The sequence below is a fragment of the Mirounga angustirostris genome, unplaced genomic scaffold, assembly GCF_029215605.1.
Source record: "Mirounga angustirostris isolate CCGP_5_RB_7025 unplaced genomic scaffold, mMirAng1.0.hap1 SCAF_8, whole genome shotgun sequence".
NCBI lineage: Eukaryota > Metazoa > Chordata > Mammalia > Carnivora > Phocidae > Mirounga > Mirounga angustirostris.
Genome location: NW_026991716.1, coordinates 65,147,851 through 65,158,981, shown reverse-complemented (window position 1 = coordinate 65,158,981; position 11,131 = coordinate 65,147,851). Strand labels below are relative to the sequence as shown.

Below are 11,131 nucleotides of genomic sequence, written 5' to 3'. Positions count from 1 at the left end.
CAAATAAATAAATTTTTAAAAATTAAAAAAATATAACACATGCATCTCTTGTATCATACAGAAATAAATTCCAGTTTTATTACTTAAATTAAAAAAAAATCTTGTGAGAAACATGTGACTATATGTATTGTCATGAGTCAAGAAGCAGCTTGTTATCCAAGACTGAAAACTCAGAAAATGCATAAAAATAAAAATTTTGGTATGAAAAATACACTACCAAGTCTATAGACAAATAATAGATTATGAAAAAATACACGTATAAATAGATGACAATGTAATATGTGGAAGGCTTAAGTATTAACAGAGAAAAAGAAAGAGGTTACTACTACCTACTCCAGTGGAAAAATGGACAAATGATAGGTGCAGCCATTCAAAAAAAAAAAGCTCAAACTTAAACTACAGATCAGGGAAATGCAAATCAAAGTAATAATGAAATAGAGCTACCCTAAAACCCAACAATTGCACTACTGGGTATTCACCCCAAAGATACAGAGGTAGTGAAACCTGCACCCCAATGTTCATAGCAGCAATGTCCACGACAGCCAAACTGTGGAAGGAGCCGAGATGTCCTTCAACAGATGAATGGATAAAGAAAATGTGATACATATATACAATGGAATATTACTCAGCCATCAGAAAGGATGAATACCTACCATCTATATCAACGTGGGTGGAACTGGAGGGTATTATGCTAAGTGAAATAAGTCAATCAGAGAAAGACAATTATCATATGGTTTCACTCATATGTGAAATATAAGAAATAGTGCAGAGGATCATAAGGAAGGGAGGGAAAACTGAACGGAAGAAATCAGAGAGGGAGACAAACCACAAGAAACTCTTGACTCTGGGAAACAAACTGAAGGTTACTGGAGGGGAGGTGCATCAGGTGATTCTGATGCAAACTTGCCCCTCACTTGACAAAATGTAGCTTTAATTCAGAGGATAAAATGTTTTTTAAAAAATACCGTCTTAGTATAAATAAGGTAAATGATCATTTTAACACACTGTCTGTCCTCTTTGCTAATTCCATTTTGCAAATGCTTTTCTTACTTTGAATATAATTTCCCAATGATCAGATCTGATTGGCTTTGTTTTGTTTTTCATCTGGTAGGTCATACCACTACAAACTAACTTTCCTTGAGATTAAGTGGCCACCTTAAACCCAAATTAGCTAAGACAGAAGAAGCAGAATGAAGAGAGCAAGTGATAAAAACACAGCTATGTTACAGGTGCTTTGGACAGTTTCTCTAAGAAGCGTGTTTGGAAATGTCAGGCAACAATTGATCTGGTAAAACTGTTTTAATTTTACTTTGATAAGGTAGTTTTCCTGTTAAGACAATGGAATATTGATATTTTATGCTAATTTTATTTTCTTTTTATTGCTTGTATTTGAAAAATATGACACTTTGGGGACAACTAGGTGGCTCAGTTGGTTAAGCATCTGCCTTTGGCTCAGGTCATGATCCCAGGGTCCTGGGATCGAGTTCCGCATCGGGCTCCTTGCTCCGCGGGGAGCCTGCTTCTCCCTCTGCCCCTCCCCCTGCTTGTGCTCTGTCTCTCTGACAAAATCTTAAAAAAAAAAGAATAACACTTGGGCGTTTAAAAATTTTTAATGTTTTTTTCTTTGGTAGTTTCATATGCTTTATAAATAATTTTTTGTTTTGTTTTTATTTTTTATTATTTAATTTAATTTATTTATTTGAGAGAGAGAGAGCCTGAGTGAGAGAGCACGCAAAGGAGCACAAGCAGGGAGAGCAGCAGGCAGAGGCAGAGGCAGAGGGAGAAGCAGGCCTCCCGCCAAGCAGAGAGCCGGATGTGGGGCTCGATCCCAGGACCCTGGGATCATGACCTGAGCCGAAGAAAGATGCTTAACCGACTGAGCCACCCAGGCGCCCCAGTAATTTTTTTAAAATCAATTTTCTGTCAATAATATCTTCAGCTAATCATCTTCTGTCAATTTTTCAGTTGTATATTGCATTGACATTTAAGTATTTTTCCAAATCTTCACTTTAACATTACTAAATTCTGTTTCTTTTTCATTTTTTTTTCGTGTAAGCGCTACACCTAATGTGGCACTTGAACTCAAGACCCTGAGATCAAGAGTCACACACTCAACCAACTGAGCCAACCAGGCACCTCTATATTTAAGTATTTTTGATAATCATTTGTTCATAAAGAAAACCACCAAGTTTTGACTGGAAGAAAGGAACATATTTTTTCCTGTTCTTACTGCATAGTTTTTGTTTTTTTTTAAGATTTTATTTGTCAGAGAGAGAGAGAGCGAGCACAGGCGGGGGGAGCTGCAGGCAGAGGGAGAAGCAGGCTCCCCGCTGAGCAGGAAGTCTGATGAGAGACTCGATCCCAGGACCAACCTGAGACGAAGACAGACGCTTAACCAACTGAGCTACCCAGGCGTCCCATGCATGTTTGTTTTTGTTTTGTTTTGTTTTAAATAACCTCTACACCCAGCCTGGGGCTCAGCTCACAACCCTGAGATCAAGAGTTGTATGCTCCAGGGGCACCTGGGTGGCTCAGTCGTTAAGCGTCTGCTTTCAGCGCAGGTCATGATCCCAGGGTCCTGGGATCGAGCCCCGCATCAGGCTCCCTGCTCTGCGGGAAGCCTGCTTCTCCCTCTCCCATTCCCCCTGCTTGTTTCTCTCTCTCGCTGTGTCCCTGTCAAATAAATAAAATCATTTAAAAAAAAAAAAAAGTTGTATGCTCCAGTGACTGAGACAGGCACCCCTTGTTGCCCATTTCTAAAAGGAACATTTCAAATGACATATCCAAATTATGTCTTGTTTTAGCATTCCTATGATCATAGGCATAATTATATCCTATACCCTAGCTATAGTAATTCATAATTAATTACTATAATACAGGCTTGTGATTATTCTTGGCCCCCTCTAACACTTTCATTCTTGCCATTGGGATCCTGTCAACATTTAGAGTTTCTTTTTTTATTAACATATAATGTATTATTTGTTTCAGGGGCACAGGTCTGTGATTTATCAGTCTTACACAATTCACAGCATTCACAATAGTACATACCCTCCCCAGTGTCCATCACCCAGCCACCCTATCCCTCCCATCCCCCTCCAATCCAGCAATCCTCAAGTTTGTTTCCTGAGATTAAGAGTCTCTTATGGTTTGTCTCCCTCTCTGGTTTCATCTTGTTCCATTTTTCCCTCTCTTCCCCTATGATCCTGTTTCTTGTTTCTCAAATTCCTCTTATCAGTGAGATCATATGATACTTGTCTTTCTCTGATTGACTTATTTCGCTTAGCAGAATACCCTCTAGTTCCAACCATGTCATTGCAAATGGCAAGATTTTTTTTTGATGGCTGCATAATATTCCATTATATATATATATATATATATATATATATACCACATCTTCTTTATCCATTCATCTGTTGATGGACATCTAGCCTCTTTCCATAGTTTGGCTATTGTGGATAATGTTGCTATAAACATTGGGGTGCAGGTGCCCCTTCGGATCACAACATTTGTGCCCTTTGCACTAATTTCTGATGTTCTGTATCTCGGTAACTTTTGCTTTTCCTGCATGGCACTTAATTTGAAATTAATTTGTGAGGCTGATTAACAAATGTCTCCATTACACTGTAAGGAAGCTCCATGAGGGAAGGAAATAGTATCTGTTTGGCTTCCTGTTTTAAATCCCCAACACCTAGTACAAACTAGGTACTTAAAAGGTTTCTTCAACATTTAAGAATTTCTTTTCTAATTTGTTTTGGATAGAATCCTCTTTTATCAATATGTTTACAGCCAATTAGGATAAATGTAATAAGTTTTGTAACAGGCTTAAACAACTTGTTTCCAGTTATTTGAAGGATTAAAAATAATAAAAGTGTATTAACAGTACTTTTTTGCACAGATTTCTTAAGAAAAACAATGCTTCTAGGTACAAAGTTTGTCTGCTACAGTTTAATTCTATTTTTTTTTTTAAAGATTTTATTTGTCAGAAAGAGAGAGACAGAGAGCACAAGCATGGGGAGCGACAGAGGGGGAGGGAGCAGACTCCCCGCTGAGCAGCCCGATGTGATCCCAGGACTCTAGGATCATGACCTGAGCCAAAGGCAGATGCCCCAACTGACTGAGCCACTCAGGTGTCCCTACAGTTTAATTCTAAAGTAAATGATGGAGTGGAAGTCAGGGGAGGTATAAGCCAGCAGTTAAATGGTTCAGATATAAACAGAAGGAAAAACCTCCAGATAATCTTTCAATTCAATTTCATGTTTTTTTAAGTTTATTTAAGTAATCTCTACACCCAATATGGGACTCAAACTCACGACCCCGAGATTAAGAGTCGCATGCTCTTCCAACTGAGGCAGCCAGGCACTCTTTCACTTTCATATTTTTACACAATTTCTACCTATATAGCAATTTAGGGGACTTGATGATCTTACAAAAGATTAGTATCATCAAATCTTTTTTCCCAGAAAAATTCATATGTATACAAGAATTAGATTTGTATTTTTTTCATTACAATGATTATAGAAAAATGTTTCTCATGAAACTTCATTTCCCCAAGATACTAGTCACCTATTTTCAAATTTCCAAATCATATAGCCAACTATCAATAAAATATAAAAAACCTCAGTTAAGTTTCAAACGCAGTTTGTCTTAAAGTTCAGTTCACAAAAACCCCAAATAGTTAATTCTGTCTCTTGATGGGTAGTATTTATAAATAAGATTGGAAAACCTGTCCAGGAGAGAAAGATATAGCCAAATTTTTTACCTAGCATGCTGTGTTCTGTATTTTCCTCGTTTAATCATTCTGCAAATTAGCAAATTAAAAGCTCCAAGAAACAAGTTCAACTTGCTTTAAATGCTTTCCAAACTTATTTGATGACAGAACTTAGAAATATGCCTCAAAACCATAGTTATCAAACATAATTTTGAGAATTGCCAGTCTGGCTGCATTAACCAACTAGTCCAGAATCCTATTAAAAATATAGAACCTTGACTTGTCCCATAACTTCTGGTGACCATTAACAGTTCACAAGCCAGCCATTTAATAAATTCATTTTAGAATCTTATCAAGAGTTGATGCGTTTTATCTTATAATTTGCAGAATCTACTTACTTACTTTTGAAAAACGAGGTTATCTGCCAGTCTCTAGACCTTGAGTAACTTAGTAATTTTCTTTATAATTCCCCAAGGTTTAGTAACAGGAATTTAATACCCTCACCGATCAAGTTCTTATTGAGAATGGGGGTGGGTGGGATTAAAATGGTATCTTAAAGCATTCGAGAGCAGAAAATGCAGACAATCCTTATTACCTTTAGGACCAGCAACTTGAAAGCTGTCAGGAATATTTATTGATCCTTTTAAATCAGTGGCTTCATGCTAGAATTACTCAAGAAATTATATGAAAATATATGGCACTACTGGGGTTGAGACCCTAGGTACGTGTATTATATAAAGTTCCCACATTTCTAGATAAAAATCCTTGTTTTGGGTAATACGTTCCTCACTGTAATCATTTGCAATAAGGATGGTTTAACTGTTACTTGTAATGAAGATGGTAAAGACTTCTAAACTTCTAACGTTTTTCTGTTTCAGGCCATGGGTCTATGCTATCCTATCCTCCTGTGAGTATATTACACTCTATTTCCTTAATAGTAGTTTAGGGTACTCTACCATTATTCCTTGATCTGGTTTATCAGAATTAAGATGGTAGGACTACTTCTCCCCAAGGTACACATTTGTTCCATTTGATCAACGAATTCTTCCTCTGTGGTTAAAGTTCTGAAGAACAGTTTTCAGAACCCTTTTTTCTTCATCCTGGGAGTAGGAAAACCAACATATGTACCAGAAAGTCCTGCTGGAGTATTTCAGAACATTCTTTAGTAGATTACATGTCCCAATACAGTCTGGTCTGCCTCTGTGAACTTGGCTAGACAGTCTGTAGTATGCCCCTAAAGTAATCTCATTCCTCTCCTTTAGTTCTCAAAGTAAGCTACAGCGTTATTTCTTTTAGACACACAGCACTACATTACCTCATCTCTTAAAGGTTCTATTACTTCTAACCAAGTTATTCTTCTATCATTATAATCCAGTAGGTTTGTTTAGTAATCTCTACCCCTAACATAGGGCTAGAACTCATGACTCTGAGATCAAGACTCACATGCCCTATCGACTGAGACAGTCAGGTGCCCCTATATTCTAGTAGCATTATTCCACCAACCTTTAATCATATATATTAAAATATATTCTTTATTATTCTTGTTCAGTGAATTGTCTAAGACTTTAAGTTAAATTTTTGATTTCTAGGAAACTGAAACTTATTCTTTTTATATTATACCTTATAGTCTTCAGAGATCATAGATAGTTTTTTTAAAGAAAAAAATACTGAATTTATTTTGGTGACTTAAGAAATGGGTAATTATTTTATCCTTTCAAATAAAACCTCCCACTAATTGATTAATACTTTAAGCACAGGTTACTATGCTTAACTGATTTAAATTTATGTGAACTTGAAATATTACCATGAAGTTTTCAGCTATCTTGGCAACATCAAAAGGAAAGGACCACTGAAATGCCACCTTTGTTCCTAAACTACCGAGCTAAGACCCATACAAATTTTATAGCAAGTAATCTAAAACTCTTCTAAAAATGATTAACTGTTATTCTATCCAACAAGAAAACAAATACAACAGACCTATCTAATTAGTTAAGACACCAGATACTCATCATGCAGTTTCAGTGTCTAGTAACAAACCTTTAAACTGTATAATTTGTTTCACAACTTCTAAGTACTAATAACACGTTTTAAAAGGTTGATATCCACTTTAAACTATATATAGAAGTACCAAGGTACACAATTATCAAGAGAAATGTGCATGTACACCAAAGAGTCTCAAGTTTAAATTTGGAGCTCAACCTGGCAGTCTCCAAAGAGTCTACATATACCAAAGTCATTAGCATAACTTTTAAAAATAGAACTTTGCATGGGGTGGGAGAAATATGATTAAATAGCTGGATATCCTACTTCTAGAAAGTTGATAGACATCAATCTATATTTTTCATGTTAAAATGCGATTGACTTGAGTTGGCCCAAGAAACAAGTTATCTTTTTATCATATCAAAAAAAAAGAGTACAAATGTAACCACTAGACATTAAAATGAAAACAAATACTTTAGGTTTTTCAGTACCTTCAAATTCTGACAAAATTCAGTACATTAAAAAATTAAATATGCCAATTTTACTTACTGCTATCAGATTTTTAAAATACTTTTCATTTTCTTGTCCACATTCAGTAAGTAATAAAATTAATTTTTTTTTTTTTTTTTTTTAAGGTAGGCTCCATGCCCAGTGTGGAGCCCAATGCAGGGCTCAAGTTCACAACCCTGAGATCGAGACCTGAGCTGAGATCAACAGTCAGATGCTCAACCGACTGAGCCACCCAGGGGCCCCAAACTCTTAATTTTACTTTTTCATAATCTAAGCTAATAGCTCTAAGGTATTCCTGAAAAAGAAATAATGTAATCTGAAATTAAAAATGTTAAAATATTCAAAGTAACAAATTTGTAATTGATACCACTAATGGTGACCTTCCTTAAGCTTACATTTTAATATTTCCCTTAATGAGTGTGTCTCAATAGATTTTTCTTTTAACAACATCCCCATACACCCATGGACCTTATTAAATTCAAGAAAATAGCCTAAAACGTTGGTCACATTGCCAGATTTGGCCAGATTAAAGAAAAATTGCTGATGATAAAAAGGCCTGGCCTTTACTTTATTCTCAACTACTTTTGTTATATGTGCATTTTAAAATTATTTAACAAAAAAAGACTTTTAAAATATATATTTCAAGTCTCAAAGTTAATTCAAAAGAAATGTATAATATTTCATTTGAAAATAAGAGTTTCAGCAGATATATGCACAATCCCTACATGAGTTGTAAATCTGTCATCAAAACCATCACATTTTAGTATTTTTAAAGGGGAATTCAAGGTAGATTTTTTTTTCTGCATTATGCAACTAATTTAAAGACAGTACTTTTACATGTAAAAATAATTTACACTAAAAAACTCAAGCACAGAAATCTGATACTTTGTTTATCAAAATAACGAGAACAAAATGAGCAATGAAAAAATAGCAAAAGCCATTACAAAAAATAGTAAATTCCTATTTAAATTCCTGTGTCCACACAGATTAAAAACGTTTATTAATTAACTATATCACACAGATTGTAGCATACTTTAAGCTATAATATAGAAAGGTAACATGGGATATTTGAAATTTAAGCTGCACTTACCAAAATAGTTTTAACCTGAGTCTTTGATGTCTTCAGAAATGTACTTGACAATAAGGTATGATAAAGTATAATTATTATTTAGTAGTATAATTCAAGGTTATTTTTCTTTGAATTTCTCTTAATACTGCTTCTTAAATATTTGTGTAAAATTATAAATATTACATTTTTGGGGTTCTCTGAACACAAGGGAGTGTATGAATTAAAAAGCTGTTATTTTTTTCCACTATACAAGCATATGAAGATGTCTTTCTTGTCCAAAATGTCTTATATTTAATCATATTTTCATGTTTCAAGTTATTTTAGAACAAATGCAGAAGGTCAAAAGATTATCATAGATACTTGAATATTCCCATGAAATATGTCACACTCACTAAGGAATTTAATACAAGTTCACTAAAGAATATCAAATTAATCATTTCCTCCTATAAATATTTTCTTTTTATTTATTTTGTGTTTAGAAGTTGCAGTTTTAAGTACTATTAACAGAAAATACATAACAAAAGCTTCCTAACAAGTGAAAAAAATAATTATAAATGCTGGAAAAATTGGCCTCATTAACATATTTACAAACTTTTACTTAATACATACTCCATTGGAAATTAATTATATGACATTTATACAAGCATTAACATTTCCAGATCACTCTGAGTAGTGAACACTTCAGTTCTTTACTGTCTATATCCAAAGTTGAAAGTCACTCAGTTTCTGAAGGCAATACTGACAAGCATCAGAAATGGATCAATCTGAGATGTTATTGACATATTGTTCAGTTCCTTCACCTAAAGATGTTTCTGTTGAGTAAGTGTCCTTATGCTTCTTTTTGTCTTTGCTCTGATCTTCCTGAAGCTTCAGAATTATGTTTCGGATTTCTTCTCTTTTTGTTCTCATTCTTGGGGGAGGAAACCAGTTTGCCAAATTCATAGGTAGTTCAAAATTGAGAATTGGATTCTGGGAATAAAAATATTAAATGTACATTAGAAAATTACAATATTTTAGTTTCAATCACAAAAGCATTCCAGAGTTAAAAATGAAAAATCAATAACTCATTTAGTAAGTATTTAATTATCTATCTCATGCCAGATATTATGCTAGGCACTGGAGATAATGACAGTTTTTTGCCTAAAGATCTTTTTTTTTTTTTTAAAGATTTTATTTATTTATTTGACAGAGAGATAGCGAGAGCAGGAACACAAGCAGGGGGAGTGGGAGAGGGAGAAGCGGGCTTCCTGCCGAGCAGGGAGCCCGATGTGGGACTCGATCCCAGGACCCTGGGATCATGACCTGAGCCGAAGGCAGACGCTTAATGACTGAGCCACCCAGGCGCCCTGCCTAAAGATCTTATAGTCTAGATCAAAGGTCAGCAAACTACAGCTAGTGGGCCTCATTCTGCCTACTATCTATTTTTGTAAATAAAGCCTTACTGAAACACAGCCACAATAACTCATTTACATCGCCTGTGGATGTGCTCATGCCGCAATAGCTGAACAGAGAGTAGACATAGAAATTGTATGGCCACAGAGCCTAAAATATTTACTACTTGGCCCTTTTAATGGTTTGCTGACCCTAGTCTAGATAGACAGATAACAATTAAAAACAATGGACATGACAAGTATTCTGAGAGTAAAAGCAGAAAGTCCTATGAAAATCCATGCCTGGGCGCTTAACACAATTCCAAGAAGAAGTGATATTTAAGCTAAGACCTGGAGAATGAGTAGGAGTTAGTCCAGTAAAGAATGACAGAAGCAACTGGGAAGAACATCCCAGGTAGGGACATATGTATCAAGGGCTAGAGGCAAGAAAAAACATGACACAATACAAGAAACTTAATGACATTCAGGTGGCTGATACACAGAATGCTAGAGTAAGAATGGTAGGAAATGAATGAAGCTAGAAGCTTCGACGGAAGTTGGCTCACATCGGCCATGTGAAGCATTTTCATCTTTAGCCCAAGAGCAACAGGAGTAAAATGATTAGATTTCAGTTTCTGGAAAACAAATGTGAAATATAAAAGGCAGCACGCTTAGAGACTGGTGCAGCAATTTAGAATGGTGATGCCAGTTATTGGGCTTAGAAAGTGGCAGCAGGGATAAAGAATTGAACATATATAACGTTAAGTGATAGAATTCAGAGAACTGAGCGCTATACTGGTGATAGATGAAGAGGAAGGAGTCAAGGTAATTTTTTTTAAAGATAGCTATCTTTTTTATTTAAAGATATTATTTGAGAGAGAGAGCGCGCATGAGAGCACGAGCATGAGCAGCGGGGGGGGGGGGGGGGCAGAGGGAGAAGCAAGCTCCCTGCTGAACAGGGAGCCTGACAGGGGGCTCAATCCCAGGACCCCAGGATCATGACCTAAATCGAAGGCAGACGCTTAACCAACTGAGCCACCCAGGCACCCCAAGAGTCAAGATAACTATAAAAAATATCCAAGAGAGGTACGGTATTGTATCCCTGAAGTCAAAGGAAGAAAGCATTATGAAGAAGGAATGGTCAACAGTGTCAAGTGGTGCTGGGAGGTTGGTAACAATTTCAATATAAGGATGAGAGTAAAGCCAGATTACAGAGATCTGAGAAACAATTAGGATTTGTGGAAATGAAGACAGTGAATATAAATACTTCTCCATAAATATATCCATAAAAGGGAGAAAAGAGGGTGAAAGTCTGAATCATGGGAGAGATTTCTTAAGATGGGAAGAGTTAGTGGAGAGGGAGAGTTATCAGAGTGATGAGAATGAAGTCAACAAACCTTGGATTTGATAAAATATAAATAGTCTTTTTATGCCTTAAAAATTCTCCAATTTGGGAGTTTCTGCTTCCTGGAAAAATTTTTGAAATGGTTTTAA

The 11,131-nt window shown here is 35.6% G+C and overlaps 1 protein-coding gene across 12 annotated transcripts in view; it reads right to left on the bottom strand.

Moving 5' to 3' along the window:
* Positions 1-8,175: 8,175 nt before the first annotated feature.
* Positions 8,176-11,131, bottom strand: part of SENP6 (SUMO specific peptidase 6) — a 116,741-nt gene continuing 113,785 nt past the window's right edge. For 11 of the 12 annotated variants that reach the window (XM_045867106.3, XM_045867109.3, XM_045867114.3 and 8 more), the window contains one exon: positions 8,176-9,236. In XM_045867106.3, coding sequence (XP_045723062.1) covers positions 9,027-9,236 — 210 coding nt within the window. In that variant the 3' untranslated portion in view covers positions 8,176-9,026. Of the gene's footprint in view, positions 9,237-11,034; positions 11,105-11,131 lie in introns of all 12 variants that reach the window. The other variant, XM_064597784.1, reaches the window with a different exon arrangement.